This window comes from Leptinotarsa decemlineata, unplaced genomic scaffold, assembly GCF_025532065.1.
Source record: "Leptinotarsa decemlineata unplaced genomic scaffold, Ldec_3_MD MMD2_tig00026328_RagTag_RagTag, whole genome shotgun sequence".
NCBI classification, from domain to species: Eukaryota; Metazoa; Arthropoda; class Insecta; order Coleoptera; family Chrysomelidae; genus Leptinotarsa; species Leptinotarsa decemlineata.
Window position 1 is genome coordinate 24467511 of NW_027412688.1, and position 18347 is coordinate 24485857.

An 18347-nucleotide genomic window follows, 5' to 3' on the forward strand; every position below is an offset into this window, starting at 1 on the left:
AAAATCCAAAAAATCAATTCAAGCCAAATTTTAATCAGTGAATTTATTCATTTGATCATGTTACACACATTGATAAAATCACTTTTATTATTTATTTATACAACTTTATGATAAACCAACATTGGATATCTGTTTTGGTCCATTTAAGATTGATCAGTCTTGCGATAGTTCAGTTCCCACATATTCATTTAGTGTCAAGTATTCAACTTTGTATGACTGAATTTCCTCAAAAATAATTGATCCAGACAAAATAACCTTCTATTATAATTCCAAATGTTATTCATTAGAGAAACACAAAAGGATGATGGCGTAACAACTTGCAAAATATCACTAACAAATTCACTTTTGACATTATTTTTGGCTAACATTTCATATTTACATTTAATTGAAAAAAATATATCTAGTATTTTTTCTTTGGCTTCCAGTTTAGGTCCTTTCAATACTATAATACAATTTCCGAAATAAACTTCGTCAAACATAAAGAACAAAATATAAAATAACCCTACAATAAAATGTGTCACTAACGGAATGTTTAAAAAAATCAAGTTTTTATCTTGATTCAGAGAACAATATACTCTCTGAAAAAAACGTCTGTGAAATTCATGAAATGGAAGAGAATGAAAGTCTTTATAATTTATCACAATATTTTCATCACCAATAACTTTCAAAATCGTCTGGTAGAGTTCAGATCGTTCACTAGTCCTATGAACAATTTTCGATAAATTCTTCAAATCATCTGCATATGTGAATCTAGTATTCTGCACTGTAGATATTTGTTTTCCTGTTACCATGTGAAAAATGTTTGACAGATTTGAATGACCTGAGTAACTTTCTAGATTCAGTTTGATAAAACCTTTCTTTTTCCTTGCAGAATTCACACTCCAATCCTCAAGTACATTAACATTCGGAACAATTTTATTGTCATCTGGAATCGGTTTCAGTTCATATTTTTTCATGTACATGTTTGCTATAAAAGATTTTGTGAAATGCAAATTTTCACGAGTTCTGTTCTCGAAGTGATGAATATTGTCCAAGATGGTCATAATTTGTTTTTTCATAAACAGGTCTGCACATGTCAATATCTCCTCCAGAAAGTGATGTGGTATTTCATTCTGAAAAAACATTGAATGTGATGAGAAGAGATTTTCATCCCTGTAAACCACTGAGAATTTATGCCACAAGTTTTGCAAGCAAATTGAACCTTTGAAGTTTGTAGAGACCACATAGACTTCGGAGTTGCCACCTTTGGAACAGCAAGGTTTGAAAACTGACACTTTTTCAAATAGACAGTTCAGTAAAAATAATAGGTTGATAGTGGTGTCTTCGAATATTGTGAATATTTTCAAAACAAAGGCTCCTCCTACAAAAGAATGACAGGTAGGTTTACCATATTGGTAGTTAAAGACACGATTGAATTACCTTTTTGAAGGACAGAGAGGGCAGTCATTGTTTCACAAAAATGTAGCCGTTCAACCTGTCTTTCCTGTTCCCCAGGATTGTTCATGCAATCGACACTTCCATCTGCCGTGACGAGGGAAACCTGAAATTATTTTAGACATGTCAGATATTCAATAATATACTGGAGAAAATAAGAATTGAAAAAAAAAATCTTTTTTTTTTGCTTGCTTCACTCGGATCCGGCCTATACTAAAAAAGAGCAAGAAAATCCTCTGAGTAACTAGTTGCTTACTGCCAGTTGCTTACTGGCAGTAATAGATCAGTAATGGTCAACATGGTTTCCACTATAATAAGGGAGCCCAAGCGGGGATTTCGGGATTTACTAAAGCGCGGCAGATCAATATACAGGGGGATACCTTGTAGCCGGTTAAGTACCTCCACCAAATATGAGCCCCATATATAAGGCCGCCTGTGAGGGATAAAAGATCAGATTAGTAAAAAAAATTGATCATCAGAAATTCTCGAGCGCGTCAGATTGAGGTAGGGTGAGTTAATTACCTGCTAAAAAGTCTATATTCCAGTAATCTGACAATTTGAGAGTGACGTCATTTCGACATTCTCGAGCGTAGCTAATTTTTTTTTATTTTGAAGGAAATAATTCAAGGATAAGGAAAAATATATAATCTGATGATTTCCGCAAGCCGAAATAACAAAAATTCATCGATAAAGTTTAATGCGTGCAGCTTTTCTGCGTCTATGCTGTGATACCTATTTTTCCCTCTCCGAGTATCTATTCCTCTATTCTCTATTCACTTTTTCTCTATCTATTACTCTCTCACTCCGTCCCCACTATGAATTCTGTTGCCATGACGCCATCACAGCTGATCACAGAGACTCGTTTGTGATGAAGATGATGATTAATTGATGGATGTAGCCGTTACTACGTGGTAAAAATCATAATGAAGAAAAGAGAAATTAAACTTTCTATGTTTTTTACCACTTTTATTTGTAACTAACGTTACTGCAGTTTCATCCTATAAGGACATTTTCAAACTTATACAATATATAAGTGTTAAAAAAAATAACGATTTGGTGTTGGAAAAAACCTCCAGTAATATTCATTACTACACCAAAGGTTCCAAACAGTGCATCATACGTAATCAATTGATTATAAAAAATTAAATTTTTTGAGCATTAAAAAAAAATATTTTCTTATAAAAAATACAAGTATTCTGCTTAAAAAACATACACTTATTTATTTGCATGCTATTTCCTGAGTTTTTCAATTAATTGAGTTCAACGAATTGACAAAAAAAAAATATTGTTTTTGTTGGATTAAGCGAATCCCTCTAGATAATCGTCAGATTATGAGACAGCACATCTAAAACATAAAGATGAACCATATATATCTTAATCTGACGCGCTTGAGTATGTCAAAATGGCGAATTTTTTTTGCACATTATAATAATGGCCGTGAGTTTGCGTCGTGAGTTTGCGCTCTCTTAAATCTTCTAAAGTATTAACGGGAGTTTTATACACAAGAGTTTTGAGGTGACCCCATAAAAAAAAATCTAAACTGTTGAGATCGGGGGATCTTGCTGGCCATTGCTGAGGTCCTCCGCGACCTATCCAACGATTAGGATAAACTGTATTTAAATGGTTTCGGACAATTACACTGAAATGAGCAGAGGCGCCATCGTGCATGTACCATATTCGATTCCTTAACGCAAGTGGCACATCTTCCAATAACCCAGGTAAGTCTTCTTCGAGAAAGTGTAAATAAGAACGACCATCAAGGCGTCCTGGTAGAAAAAATGGGCCTATTAGATGATCACCTATAATTCCTGCCCATACATTAACCGAAAATTGGTGTTGGAAATGGGTTTCGGTTATTGCATGGGGATTTTCTTTAGCCCACACATGATTGTTATGGAAATTTTGAATGGCATTCTGAGAAAAATTTGCTTCGTCTGTGAACAAAATTTGTGTCTCAAACTGCGGATTTCAATACTTTGTAGATACCACTGACTGAAGTTCACACGCTGTGAAAAATCTCTGGGTAGTAATGCCTGCACTCTTGAAATATGGTATGGGTATAACAAAAAATCAACCAAAACACGCCAAACAATTTGATGACAAATATTCAGAGTTCTAGCGATCTTCCTCGTACTCGTCTCAGGATGTTCCTCAATTTCTTGCAGCACCGCTTCCTCAATTTCAGTAGTTCTTACTACACAAGGTCTACCTTCCGGAGTCCCTTTCTTGAAACTACCAGTTTCCCCAAGTCGACGATGAATATTTGAAAAGGTTCGGCTATCTGGTAAGACACGATTAGGATATCTTTCCTGATAAATGCGCCTGGCTTCTGTTGCATTACCATCGGCAAGGCCATATACGTAATGCATTTGCGCCATTTCCGCATTCGTATAATTTACCATATTTACTGATATTCAGAAAAACAGCGGACTACCAAAATAACTTCAATAACACTTCAAAATCAATCAAAACGCGCTGTGACAGTTTTTAACACCAACACCTTACTTTAAACATCAATATTAGCTACTGACGTATGTACATACAGAGAATTCGTTTTTTATTGCTATGGTGGGTACGCTGTTTTTTCTGGTTTTAATCTTTAAAAGAAACCACATATCGACAAACTCTATATTTCCAAGAGGTGCAGTAAATAAATTCTGCTACACGTCATTTATTCCAGGATAACTAAATTTATGTTTTCAAAAATTATTAAGCGGTGCTGCGTTATGACGTAATTTTAATTGAGAACAGTGCATCTGACAACAAACAAATACCTTTTAGATCCTCAATTATTTTGCAACAAATCTGATCTCTTAGTTTGTTTTCAGTCGATGCACGATACCGCATCAGATTTTTAAGGAATTTATCCTTAAGTAAAGCGATTTTTAATTTTTTGAGCGAAAACCATGCGTCGGACAAAGAAAACCCAGCAAATCAAATGTGCTCAAAAATGTATGGAGATTTTAAAAATAATTTTTAATTCAAGATAAAGCAGTGGCGTAGTATTTTTTTCGCCAAAAATATACATTTCAAAACTCGTACGTACGCCACTGGCAGAGAAAATTAAGAAAATTGTACATCAGAAAATGCGCCTTGAGGCATGGAATATATGTACCAAATATGCCAAAGATGTCTACAAAATTGTCTCAGTTATTATTAAAAAACTGATTATTTTTGAAAACTTTGCCACCCTGTATCTCAAAAGGCGTTTAGGACATACGTCCATAGGACGTTTTTTTCCTTAAAATGGGTCTAAGAATTACCTCCTTGAATATTAGCATGTGTTTAAGGAACACCCTGTATAGAGGAAGATAGGTTAGGTGCACAAAATGTCATATGTCACAGAATGTCTCGGAACTCGGAATATAAGTAAACAGAACAGCACGCCTCTGAAATATGTCATCTTTGTTTGTCTCATACAGGTAACAGATTCATTGTCCTTTATTAGCTATAACCGATATTGCCAAATGGTGAAATAGAAACGAATCCCTTTAAATGTTGAATGCATTATTTCATTCCTCTTTTTTAGGTATTTAAATAATTTTTTAAAGAAAAAGGTTGAAATGATGAGTTTAAAATGCCTTGTTTTAGAGCTCTTTTATGAAAACTACTTGATTTTCGTCAGGAGGAACATTCCCCATTGTAATTTCAACTGATGTCGACAGAATGCCTGTAATGTTTGAAGGTATGTTTAATGGTCCAATGAATGTAACTTTTCCAATTATGAAATATATAATATAACATTGGAGGCGTATGTATATTTATATCTATTTCGAACACTATCGATTATTCAAAATGTATTGAGAAACAATTTGAAGCAACTATTTCCTCAATAAACTTGAATATTTACAACTTTAAAAATTTTAAGTTTTTATTATAATAACTGTGTATAGAACCCCAAATGGTGATGTAAGATTATTCCTTGATAAACTGTATGAGCTGATGTGTGATGTATATAAAAGTCGAGATTACTTTCTATTTTGTGGAGACTTCAATATTGATATATTCCATATGAATGGCCAAGTGAACGAACTTATAAACTTGTTCAGTGAGTTTGGAATGGAAAATCATGTTAATCAAGCAAGGCTTATCACAGGTTGAAGTGCTAGCTGTATTGATCTTATGTTCTCAATTCTCACCGTGCAATCTATGTTAATCAAAGACAATCACATATCAGATCATACATTTCAGATTTATCAGTTTGATGTACTTATTGGGAATGATAAATAAAATGAGGTGATGTTTGTATGTGATTCATCAGAGAGCAATTTGATGACATTCAAGAACATTCTAGAAAATAAAAACTGTTTTTCTATAATGGTATTTTTTATATATACAAGTTTTTTTGTCGAAAATGTTGTTTGCGACCTTCAAAATAATTTAAGGGGAGAGTAGATGAAGGAATGGATAACATTTTTAGATTTTTGTAATTATTATCACCAAAGAAGAAGGTCTTATATGCAGGTCTATCATGCCTGGTTTGAATATTGATTCCATCAAAAACTTGCCTGTTAGAAAAATGAAAAAGGAACTAAAAATCATGCTTTTATCAAAGGCTTATTATTTGGTAGAAGAATATTTCGCTGATAGACTTTGAATTGTCTGCCTGTTTATATTCTTTGTCTGACTTTGTCACCTTCAAACAAACTTTGTCTGACTGTTTGTATACTTTTACAATGTTATTATTGTACTATATGTTTGTCTGAAATGTCTTGTAATATGCAAGGTGTTTATTTATATATATATATATATATATATATATATATATATATATATATATATATATACCGGGTGTCAACGAATCTATTAGACAAGTCATAATTTCTAGACTATTAGGAGAATTGAAATAAGATTTGGTATAGTTGAATGGTATGTGGAGAGGAATGTTTTCACATATTTTTCACTTTCCGGTCACTTCCGGTTTCAGCGGAAATGGCTCCGGTTCTGAATTTTTAAATGGAACACCCTGTATATTGTAACATTTTTGGATTTCTGAGACAATTCTGGATCAGAAACTGACATTTCCGGAAGTTTTTCAGCCTACTTGATTTTTTCAGAGTCACTTTTAAAATTGCATCTAGGTGGCCATGATCGGACGTAAACTAATCTATGGACCTCAGGTGATATCAGAAAATTGCAATAGCGGAGTTTTAGTGACTAGTGTGTTGAATATGAATGAGACAAGTTTACAAAATAACATTTTCGTGTCTAACTATTATTTTTCAAATGGCGACCATTTTTTGACAAGCAATTTCCGAAAAAAGGATTTTTTGACGAATCTAACGTTACTAATTTATTTGCGATTGGATCAACAAATTTAACAAATTTAACTAATAATTTCAGCGATGCACTTAGATTTTTTGCAATATCCTAAGTTCTTGAAAATTCCACTATAGTAAATTTTCAAAGTGCATCCCTCCTTGTTCAAGACACATTTCAGCTCGTTCAATTGTTTCTCTCAACACGTTTTGTAACATTTGAGGCGATATACCTCTAAATGCCTGTTGAATCCTTTCTTCTAAGATTTCGAGAGTGGCTGGGGCTGTTGCATAGTAGACCCTTTCTTTTACATATCCCCAAATGAAGAAATCTAACACAGTCAGATCCGGTGAACGGGCAGGCCACCGTACTGGACCGTTGGTTGCAATAACTCTATTATTAAAATGCTCTATTAAAAAATCAAGTACGTCTCTGCTATTATGGGGTGGTGCTCCATCTTGCTGGAAGTAAATTTGCCGTAAAACTTCTAAAGGCATATCATTAAGATGATCCTCGATTTCATTTTGAAGAAAACCCAAGTATCTAACCCCTGTTAACTGACCTTGAAACAATATTGGACCAATTATTCTGTTTCCAACGATACCAGCCCAGACATTGACGCCAAACCTTTCTTGAAAATTGCCCTCTCTCATTGCATGTTGATTTTGTTGGGCCCAGTACCGACAATTCTGCTTATTAAACATGCCATTATTTGTAAACCGTGATTCGTCGGAAAATAGAATGAAGTTGATAAAATTTGGGTTAACTCTATGATTTTGAAGCAACCAATCACAAAATACTACTCTTCTATTGCCGTCGTCAGCATACAAATGTTGATGTAACTGATATTTAAATGCTTGATATCCGTGCTTTTTCAGTATTTTTCTTGCTGATTCGTGACTTATCTGCATTTCTCTACTAATTTCTCTTAAAGAAACCGTTTTGTCAACTTCTACCATAGCAAGAACGTTAATCTCAGTCTCCTCATTTATGGCAAACCTCTGTTCTGCGTCTTGATTTCCCTCTTGCCTAAAACGACTCTCAACATAGGGAAAATACTGATGAGATGGGTGTTGCCGATTGGGATATCTCTGAGCATACAACTCAGCAGCTTTCCTTGAATTTCTGTGGCATTCTCCAAACAATAACAACATATCCACTTTTTCACTTTGAGTATACATTATTTCGACGAAAAATTAAACTAAAATTAACGAAAATCAAGAGAAACTTCTACTTTCTGCTCATAAAGCTTATGTCACTGTCATAACCTAGGTGAGCGTTTTGTTCTCCAAAGTGGACTTGATGGAAATAACCGCAAAATATTATGCATCATTCCTATCCATGGCACCCTTGACAAAAGTAAATGAATTTGTATCGAGTATTTTCCTCAGTAATATTTAATTTATGTTCTTATTTGTAATCCAATCGCAAATAAATTAGTATCGTTAGATTTGTCAAAAAATCCTTTTTTCGGAAAGTGCTTGTCAAAAAATGGTCGCCATTTGAAAAATAATAGTTAGACACGAAAATGTTATTTTGTAAACTTGTCTCATTCATATTCAACACACTAGTCACTAAAACTCCACTATTGCAATTTTCTGATATCACCTGAGGTCCATAGATTAGTTTACGTCCGATCATGGCCACCTAGATGCAATTTTAAAAGTGACTGAAAAAATTAAGAAGGCTGAAAAACTTCCGGAAATGTCAGTTTCTGATCCAGAATTGTCTCAGAAATTCAAAAATGTTACAATATACAGGGTGTTCCATTTAAAAATTCAGAACCGGAGCCATTTCCGCTGAAACCGGAAGTGACCGGAAAGTGAAAAATATGTGAAAACTCTCCTCTCCACATACCATTTATCTGTACCAAATCTCGTTTTGATACACCTAATAGTCTAGAAGTTATGACTTGTCTAATAGATTCGTTGACACCCGGTATATATATATATATATATATATATATATATATATATATATATATATATATATATATATATATATATATATATACCGGGTATATATATATATATATATATATATATATATATATATATATATATATATACATATATTTTTTTTCATTTTATATTTTTGTTTATTTTTTATTTTTTTTGTAATTTTTATCATACTCCTTTATACATTGACATGTTCTACACCCGCAAGGGTCTTTGTACCAAAGAACTAATAAAGATAATCTATCTATCTATCTAAAAGCATTTATTTACAAAATAATCTTGCAAATAATCAAAATATCAAATGTTGCAGCATTGGTGAAAGATTAAACAAATTTTTATGAAAACTAAGAAAATGTTACATAACCCCTTCATCCACTTATCTTTTGGATTAACAATTACATAGAGAGAATACTGGACAATTCTTTTTGGTAATCTCGAATAGAGCCTTGTTGTGATTGTAATGAATTTCATAGTGTTTGCCCCCCCTGTTCTCATTTATTTACTTTACATCTATTATGTTTTTCAAGTGTTTCAACTTGAAATAAAATGAACAAAAAAACAGACTTTTCAAAAAATATTGTTTTGATTGCTTAAAATTCAAACTAATCAGTGTTAATTTCGTGTTAGGAATCGCAGGTTGAAAAGTAAGACCTCGACAGTCCTTATATCGCACAAGTTTCGACTTTTGAGAGTTGCCGTTCTTGGGGGCGACAGCTGGTTAACGGAAAACAGACAGACAGACAGTAATTATCCATACAAGCAAATGTCACATACCTTAATATTATTCTTTCTGAAAAAAAGCACAAAGTCTTCATGGTTATAAAACTTTGTAATATCTCCGGAAAAATCTGCCCCAAAGTTCCACTTAGAAATTGTATGTTTGATGAAACGGTCATCGGGAATCATTTGTGACAAAGAATTTCCTTCATAATTAGGATTTAGTGTACTCGCTTTCCAACTCCACTGAAAATGAATTCAATGAACAACTGTAAACCCATTAATTGTGACACTAACTTCCAAACCTGGATAATTAAGAGTTAAATAGTGGTTCAAAGCACACACAAATGCACCAGGGGCTTCACATAAGTGTAGACTGACAAGTTTGTGTTGACTTATGGCACATAAAGGTACTACAGGAAACTGGCTGAGAATTTCATAGAATTTACACCATGCCTGTAAATATAAAGATTGGTTAGAAATAAAAATAGAAAAAAATATATTTCCTCAATTTTGAAATTTATAATTAGAATTACCATTTCTGAATACATGTCAGACTTATCAGTTACCAGCAATAGCACTGATTCAATTCTATTGGATGAATCCTTTGATTCCTGTCCTCTTTCAAACACCCAATTTAGGTTTGTATTTGTTGTAATCTAGCTTTGAACATCTGAATATTAATTCAGCTTACTGGTCTTTTCTACACATTACCGATTTTTTATTTCAGAGTTCACCAGCCTAAATATATCAAAAATTCACTGAAGTAGCTGTCAGTAGCGCTACTGATAGTGATGTCAAGCTACTGAAATCAGTTGAATTCTAATATTTGAAATGAATATACCCAGAAGATGAAATTACTCATAAACTCACCTATTTGATGAAATATTTCGTTTGACATAAAATAATCTCAATAATATAGGGATATCAATGGATACTTATTCAAAAATACCAAATTAAAATATCCTCATTTCATTAGTTAGGACTTCCATTGTCTAATATAGGTAATTTAAATTGATTTGATAACCCTGAAAAAATCAAAAAGATTACCCGAAAATAACAATTTTATTAAACAAAAAAACTGAAATTACAAGAAATAACATACAACAACAACCAAACAAATAAAAATTGAAATATTAATAAAAGCTGAAAAAATTGAAAAATTAAAAATAATATTAACAAAAAATGAAAAAATAAAAATTAAAAGATTTCAAACCAAGTTATGTCACAACGTTTCGATTGATAGTATCCACAATCGTCTTCGGGTAATAACTGGACTTATTCCTCCGAGATCTGACTATTTATAGGTCATTCGAGTGCTTTCACCTATCCCCTCTTTCCGCTTCATTGGTTTTGGCGGAAGTTGGTCTTTTTCGAGGTTTCCATATGTTAGGTATCTCTATGCTAGCTTGACTAAATGCGTTGTTGGACAACATATACGGGGCTTCTTTGAATTTTCTCCTAAACCAGTGTTCCTCTTTGTGGATGATTTCAGCTTGAGCCCACTTGATGTTGTGTTGATGAGTCCAAACATGCTCTACTATTCCGGATTCGCTGGTTTCTCCTCGCTGTGTTTCTTGTGCTCAGCAATGCGAACTTTCAATGGCCTCCTAATTTCACCGATGTATGATTCTCCGCACTCGCAGTGTATCCGGTAAATGCAATTCTTGGAATCGCAGTCCGCGTTTGGTGGCCTGGTTTTCGTGAGGCTGCTACGGATTGTGTTCCCAGATCTGAAACAGGTCCTGATGTTATACTTGGACCCAATCCGTCTTATCCTTTCCGATAATCCTCTGATGTAGGGAACTACAAGTACTGGTTGTGGCGGCCTCTCTTTCTTGTGGAGTTCTTGCTGTCTTCTAGCTAAGGCCTGTTCTACTATCACTTTGGAGTAACCATTCCTTGAAGGTCATTTTTGATGATGCCTAGTTCCCTTTTCGAGACCTTCCTTTGCATTACAGAGCCCAAAAGCACGGTCCAGTAGTGTCTTGATGATTCCTCTCTTAGTCGATTGATGGTGGTTGGATTTCTGGTTCAGATACTGTCCTATGTGAGTGGGTTTTCGATATACAGATGTTTCCCATTTAGTGTCGGTCCTCTTCACCAATACGTCAAAGAAAGGCAATTCGTTGTGGATTTTCTTTTCCATTGTGAAACTGATGTAAGGCCTTACTAGTTGATGTGCTTCAGTGTCTAGTTCTGCATTCCCATGGTTCCATATTATGAAGGTGTCGTCTACGTATCTCAACCAGACTCGGGGCTTCATCTGAGCTCTTCAGTTTTTTGTTTAATAAAATTTTCATTTTCGATTAATCTTTTTGATTTTTTCAGGGTTATCAAATCAATTTATATTATATTAGACAATGGAAGTCTGAACTGATGAAATACACCACGAAACATTGTCAACCACCTTCAAACTAAAATATCCTTGTTGATTGAGATACATGTCATCAATGACATGGATAGATTTAACTATTTCGTGACATAAGGTCGTAATGTTATGAATGGAGTGCTTCATTTTGTAATGGTATTCAGATTGGTGCTGCAAAACATCAATGTCCACCATTGAAGATGACAGTATTCCATGTAGGTATGTGAAATATTACCTTTTCCATATACAATATTGTGTAGCAATCTTGTAAATGATTTCTGATTCAATTCCATAACAATAGTTTGGAGTAAAAACTTAATTAGAAAAATGTGTTTTTTGTATACATATAAAAGCAGTTGTTTCGTGTAATTCAATTTTAATATAAAAGTAGTTTTTTCAAGAAGGCTTTTTCTTCCGTTTTGTTTCTGAAAGCTACTTCCTTGCATCATCTACACATTTTTGTAAAGAGTTTCGCAAATTATTGCTTTCTTTCTTTCATTGAAAGATTGTTACAATTTTTGTATTAACATTGAGAGGTGGAAAGCCAAAACCTTTCTTTCTCAAAAATTCTCTCCTAAAAATATACCCCTTTACATTTGAAATTATAAATATAACAAATATAGCAAAATCGTACTTTTGATAAATATATAGAAACCAAATTAACAAATTGATTCTCACAGCCTTGGAATAAAACCAAAGTAAATGAAATGGGTGGAAGCCTATCTTAGACATCTTAGTTAAATCTTTCATTATGAAACCTGCAGAGTATTCGTTTATAACAGTGTAGCAAATATATTCAAGAAACACTTTGTGAAATTTGCATTGTTTAGGTGTGTCTATACATTATCAGCTGATTCGATCACATATGTGTAGCAAATATTTTCGTTTTGGGGTACCAGAAAGAATAATGGAAAACAATTCTTCATTCACAAAATTCAATTAGTAAAGTTTTTACCTGTGTCAAGAGTTCTGGTCTGATATTTTCTGATAAATGTGTCATGACAAACCCAGCTCGATCTCTGTTAGCAGTGTGCTTTCTCCAAACTTTGAGATTGTATTTACTGAGAGAGCTTTTGACTTTGTTGAGTTCTTGCTTTTTCAACTGCAGTTCACGAATTTCCCATTTCGGAGACTCAAATATTTTTTTTGGTAATGTACACTGTCCACTTGCTTTAAAAACATAAATTTTCTTAAATTCATCATCAAATTCGTTCATAATGTAGTTGGGTAGGTTACGACACTAACAAAAATCTGATCATTCAATTTCGGGTAGATACTTATGACGCTTGTAGTTTATCGACTGCCTTTTAAAAATGAATGAACATTTGATGAATATCAGCTATTTATTAAAAAAAAAATAATTATAGGTTATACTTTTGCGATCGATTTGTGCCACCAGATGGGGCTTGTTTCGTAGTGATTGGATAATTGAAAAACGCAGAGAACGATGGGTGCAAGTGGTAAAACGCCCGACTCACGATCGAACCCTATTTTGACCAGAAATTTTTCTTGGGATAATTTTTCTGGTTGAAGTTGGGTGTATTCTGCATTACATGGCTCATGGCTGACGGCCTACGAAAAGTCATGGTTCTTTGTAGTTGATTTGAGAGTTATCAACATTGCCTACCCTTAACAGGAGGCATCGGCCATACACGGCGATGCCGATACCGAAAAATTATCGATGAATTAAAAATTAGACATTGACAATTTAATGTAACATTAAATACTACTACTATCCAAAGTTTTGACTTTGAAAGCCGTTTATTGTTTTTATTTCTGACCTGGATATTATAAGCTTATATCGTCATAGTTACGCTATCAATAAAGAGGGTCATAACTCCCTTGGGACATTATAGATTTTATAATTCCCTCTACCTTTCACAAGTAAAAATAAATAGAAATGAAAACTGAACCATATTTTATTTATTCACGTCATTACAAATAATAAATGTACAATTTTGAAATGTTCCCTGAAAATTACTTCCGCCACTGGAAACAATTTCTTCTTTTGTATGGCTGGAGCTTCTGTTCACTACAGTCGAGGTACCTGCCTCTTCTGATGACAAAGTAGACAACATACGCGCCGTTTTATTTCTCAATTCGATGCTATCCTCCAAATACCCCTCCGCCACCGTGGAACTTTTCCAACCTCCGTGTCTTTTTAAGTTAGTCATAGTTGCTCCTGCATTGGCTAGAGCAGTAGCAGAAGTGCGACGAAGGCAATGTCCCGTATAGGAAGATGACTTTGGCAATCCTAAATACATTGCGATTTTGCTGGGGATTTTCCCAAACATGTTTTTTCCAATTGGCTGAGATGTACATTTATTTTGTCGGAAGCTCAAAAAAAATCGTTCAATACCTTTAGGACGCAAAGACATATAAAGTCTTAATAAAGGCAAAGCGGATAACTCTTTTTCATCCACAACTGTAAATTTCTTCGATACACCAGTTTTACTTTCCGGTACGTTCACTACCATAACGGAATCCCGGTCCTCTATATCCGATATCTTCATATTCAAAAGTTCCTGACTTCTGCATCCTCCAAAATAACCCATAATCAAAACAACCTATAACAAAAAAAAGGAAATAAATACACACAAAAAGGAAAATAAGAAAAAAATTACCTTATGCAATAAATGAATATCATTAGGAGCGTCCTTTAGGAATCTGATAACATCTTTAGGGGATAAAACAGCAGACTTTTTCGGCTTATAACTCTTACTCTTCCGTTTCAAAAAAGCCTGTAGTTCATTGAACTTGGTGATATCTCGTTTCTCATGTATAGTCACCATCGATTTTAGCATTGACCATTTAGTCCATAAAAGAATTCGGACTATACGTTTCTGACTGAAACGAATAAACACAATTATTACCAAATCTACCGAAAAACATAGAAAATTCCTTACCAGTTCTTGAAAATATGCCAGAAATACAGTTTCATTGACATCTTTTGGCATAACATTTTTCCGTGTCAGCCAGTCCAGATATATCTTGTATTCTTTTTGGTATACGGCTTCACTTTTCGATGGAATTAATGATTCTCTTGCTTGTTCAGCTTTTTTCAAAATATCCTCCATTATATTTGGGGTAGAAAACACGTTTTCACCGCAAACACAGCTTGATAACAAAGTTCTGTTTATAAACAAGTAATATAGCAACAACCTAGCAACAAGAAAACTCTACTATAATCAACGGTACCTGATTCAAATATACCGGGAAGGTAATGAATTGGTACATTTTTCCGTTTCAAAAATGAACAAAATTTTATTGAACTCGGTCAGAAATAAAATTATCTATGTACCACGGGAATTAATGAGCCTTAATAACCTCAGGCAATTGCTGTCCCTCGGGCCAGAGGCCCTCGGGACGCAAACTTTGCCATCGGTAATTAAGGCCCTCCTAATTCCCTTGATACATAAATAACTATTATTCTTTTGAAATACTCAACTGTAACACATTAAAAATAATTGTAAGTCATTGTGCGGTTACACAATATTCATTTAAAAGACCAGATGAAATTGATAGCATTTAACATTTTTTCTGTCATCCACGTTCGTTTAAAATATTGTCAATCAATACATTTCTTTAAGTGAGGTCAAAAATGATATTTTACAATTATTTTCCAAAAATAAATGTACGAAATTTTTCACTTTTTACTGTCAACTGTCACCGTCTTGTCATGAATGATAACGTTAACCAGTGATATAATCATTCGATTACCGACGTCACTCGATTGCTAATAAATCGATTATTGAAATCATTTTTTCCCATCACTACATTTTTGCTTCTTTCGTCCAAGTCCAGAGCTTCATAGCGCAGTAGAGATTATACACATCGGAAGGATGACTCAGATCAGGTCCTGTAATCATCATACACTGGCAGTCCGTATCTGATGATGTTCAGAATATCCCCATCGTCCAAAATATTTAAATGACTATTCTGCCGCACACTCAAAAAATGGAGGCAAACCGTGGACACATGTTTCGGCCTCCATTTTTTGAGTGTTCTATCCACAAATTTTCATTTTGATTTATTACATACACACTCAATAACATCTATATCTCTGTATATACATATATATATATATATATATATATATATATATATATATATATATATATATATATATATATATATATATATATATATATATGCTGCAGTCAATTGTAAGGATGACAACTCTTGGTTACCGAAAGAGAGAAATACAAATGCACGGACCCACCAGCAGGAGAAAGCCGTTAATAGATCTTGTGTTTACAAGAAAACTATCAAAATCACCACGGAGGCAGCTATAGCTACCTGCGTGACATCCGAGTCTAGGAAATAATGCAAATATATGAAAGTTATTGAGTGTTGCCCATCCTTACACTTGGCTGCACCATACTGATGATGGGCCAAAACCTCGAAACACGGGTTTATGGTTTGTCACTATCTCGTGTGTTATGTCCGATTAATAACTTCTCTATCTATATCAAGAAATGAACGTCTAAATATTGATTCACTAGGTTGTCGCCTCTCTGGATACTCATTAGAGTACGTACATTCAGCATCAACACAATTTCTTTGGCACAAAATGTAACATTACAACATATCACATTTTTCAGTATTTGAAAAGCTGCCGTTCTCCATTTTTAACACAAATTAGGTAGGTAACGAGATGTAAAAGTAGGAACGGTAATATGTCAAAAATTCTACCAATCAACCCACATAAAAGTACAAAATTGATGATGTTTTCTGAAAGACGAGACGTCGCAGAAAAATTCTTCTTACGTTATCGTGTAGTCCATGTGACCATGGCAAAGTGCTATTTATTTTACATTTCCTTTGCAAATGAAGCTAGGAGAAAATAAAAATATTGAAACTTTCTGAATATCATATTATTAGGAACATAAATGCGCTACTTTTCTCTAATTCAATCGACTCCGTATCACTTACCGTTTCCGATATCCCCATGCTGTTCATTCTTACCTTGGATAGGTGTAGGTGACAGGCAAGGCCGTAGCCAGAAAACAATTTCGGGGGGGGGGTTTGGTTTGGTGGAACAGTAGAAAAACATGAAATATACAAATAATGAAGGAAAGAAAATTGTGTTACATGATCATATATATTTATTAGAAAATCATTACAGAAATATTAACATTTTTTTACCAAATCAAATTTAGTTTTATAGCTTTCTTTGCAGCAAACAAATCAATTATGTCCTCGGTGTCGATGTCAATTCTACGGTGGATTGACATTAACGCCAAACCGTTTAGTCTTAGTCGTTCCTGGCTTTTGGTTCAGGGGTACATGTGGAAACAGGCAGTGTCTCCAAGATCTTTGAAAGTTTGTACGCACATTGCCGTAAGGTTTTTCCATTGTGTTTCGGGAAAGTTTTTTTCAATATTCTCTTTCAAGCACTTGGTTCATTTTGCCAAGGACTTGATAAAATTTCTGAGGGATTTCATAATACCAATTGTATCTGTAGAGTAGGGAGGGTGAGTCTAGAACCACAGCACTTAGGCCATATGTGACCCATTGTACATCCTCCCAATGAGTTGTCCTCCTAGGTCATCGTCGATCCTGTCCTTTCCAAAAAGGTGGATAAGTCACTAGTAGACATCTCCTTTATATCGGCACGTGTAGGCCAAGACTCGCCGAACACACACTCTCTTACTGACGATAACTCCGGACACTCGCATAGGACATGCCTGACAGTTTCATCTTCCTGTTCACACATCCTGCATGTAGGTGTGTCCACTAGCCCCATATTATAGAGGTGTTTTCTTAGTTGACAGTGGCCAGTCAGAAATTCTACTGTTGAGCGTAGATTTTTCCTGGTCATCGCTAGATAATTCTTCGGCGCCAGCTTCCCAGGGTCGTTCAGAGTGATCCTGGCAAGAGTGCATCCTTTGATCTCATCCCATCTCTTTAGGGATTGAGAATGGGTGTAACGTTTGGCTAGTACCACAATTGTCGAAATCATCTGCCACTGGGTCTTAAAATTCTTAGTCCAGCTGTCTACTTGGCTGAAAAGTCGGCAATGCGATTACCTTTACTCCTGTCGTGCCCTTTAATCCACTTCAGGGTAATGTTATTATCTACCGAGGCTTTGACTAAATCTTGGTGGCACTCTAGTACTAGCCCTGAGGTAACACTTTGTCTGTTCTAGGCTAATAGGGCTTGTCTGCTATCAGTGCAGATTGTTATTTTTTTGCCAGAAATTCCTTTCCTGGTTATTTCTTTTGTGGCGATTGAGATACCAGCCAGTTCTCCACTCAATCCTTTGGCTTAGTGATTTGGAATACACTCCACATCCTGAACCTCCTTTGGTTTTTGAGCCGTCTGTATATATGCGTATTGCATTTGTAGTATCTGACCTTGTGTTCTGTTTTATTTTTATTTTGTAGGGTTTATTAAACACAAACCTGGGTACAATTGCATCACTGGTTGCCTGCAGCAGAGGTTGCGCAGTGAGCTTCTTGCTCTCAATTGACCTATTCCTACTTTGAGGTTTGCACCAGTAGTGTGCAATCGTAACGTGGCCACAACCTTCTTAACGTACAGGTCCAGAGGGGACAGACCAGTAATTAATTCCATTGCCGCGGTTGGTGTTATTCTCATGACTC

General features: G+C 34.5%; 2 protein-coding genes across 6 annotated transcripts; both read right to left on the bottom strand.

Annotated features, from left to right (window-relative positions):
- Positions 1-28: 28 nt before the first annotated feature.
- aft (cap methyltransferase 2) lies at positions 29-13425 on the bottom strand. Of its 5 annotated transcripts, XM_023164696.2 has the most exons (6): positions 12695-13417; positions 9666-9824; positions 9426-9614; positions 1420-1540; positions 1202-1360; positions 974-1112 (listed from the first exon to the last, which is right to left on the bottom strand). In XM_023164696.2, exons 1-6 carry the CDS (start codon positions 12953-12955, stop codon positions 1108-1110), a joined length of 894 nt encoding a protein of 297 aa, XP_023020464.2. In that variant the 5' UTR covers positions 12956-13417; the 3' UTR covers positions 974-1107. The 5 variants fall into 5 exon arrangements, with proteins under 5 accessions (XP_074038849.1, XP_074038850.1, XP_074038851.1 ...); XM_074182748.1 differs by having other exon boundaries at positions 29-1360; positions 12695-13425; XM_074182749.1 differs by lacking the exon at positions 12695-13417 and adding an exon at positions 9905-10123 and having other exon boundaries at positions 29-1360.
- Positions 13426-13640: 215 nt separating this feature from the next.
- Positions 13641-15682, bottom strand: LOC141485647 (uncharacterized). Its single transcript, XM_074182753.1, has 3 exons — positions 14646-15682; positions 14364-14586; positions 13641-14306 (listed from the first exon to the last, which is right to left on the bottom strand). Exons 1-3 carry the CDS (start codon positions 14699-14701, stop codon positions 13659-13661), a joined length of 927 nt encoding a protein of 308 aa, XP_074038854.1. The 5' UTR covers positions 14702-15682; the 3' UTR covers positions 13641-13658.
- Positions 15683-18347: the final 2665 nt, after the last annotated feature.

Coding starts and splice junctions, on each gene's coding strand:
- LOC141485647 (XM_074182753.1), bottom strand. CDS start 14,701: ATGTTATGCCAAAAGATGTCAATGAAACTGTATTTCTGGCATATTTTC. Junction 14,587..14,645: donor TGGCATATTTTCAAGAACTG/GTAAGGAATTTT, acceptor TATTCGTTTCAG/TCAGAAACGTATAGTCCGAA. Junction 14,307..14,363: donor ATATTCATTTATTGCATAAG/GTAATTTTTTTC, acceptor TTTTTGTTATAG/GTTGTTTTGATTATGGGTTA.
- aft (XM_074182748.1), bottom strand. CDS start 12,955: ATGAACGAATTTGATGATGAATTTAAGAAAATTTATGTTTTTAAAGCA. Junction 9,615..9,665: donor TTAATTATCCAGGTTTGGAA/GTTAGTGTCACA, acceptor ATTCATTTTCAG/TGGAGTTGGAAAGCGAGTAC. Junction 1,541..9,425: donor TCAGAAAGAATAATATTAAG/GTATGTGACATT, acceptor AAATAATTTCAG/GTTTCCCTCGTCACGGCAGA.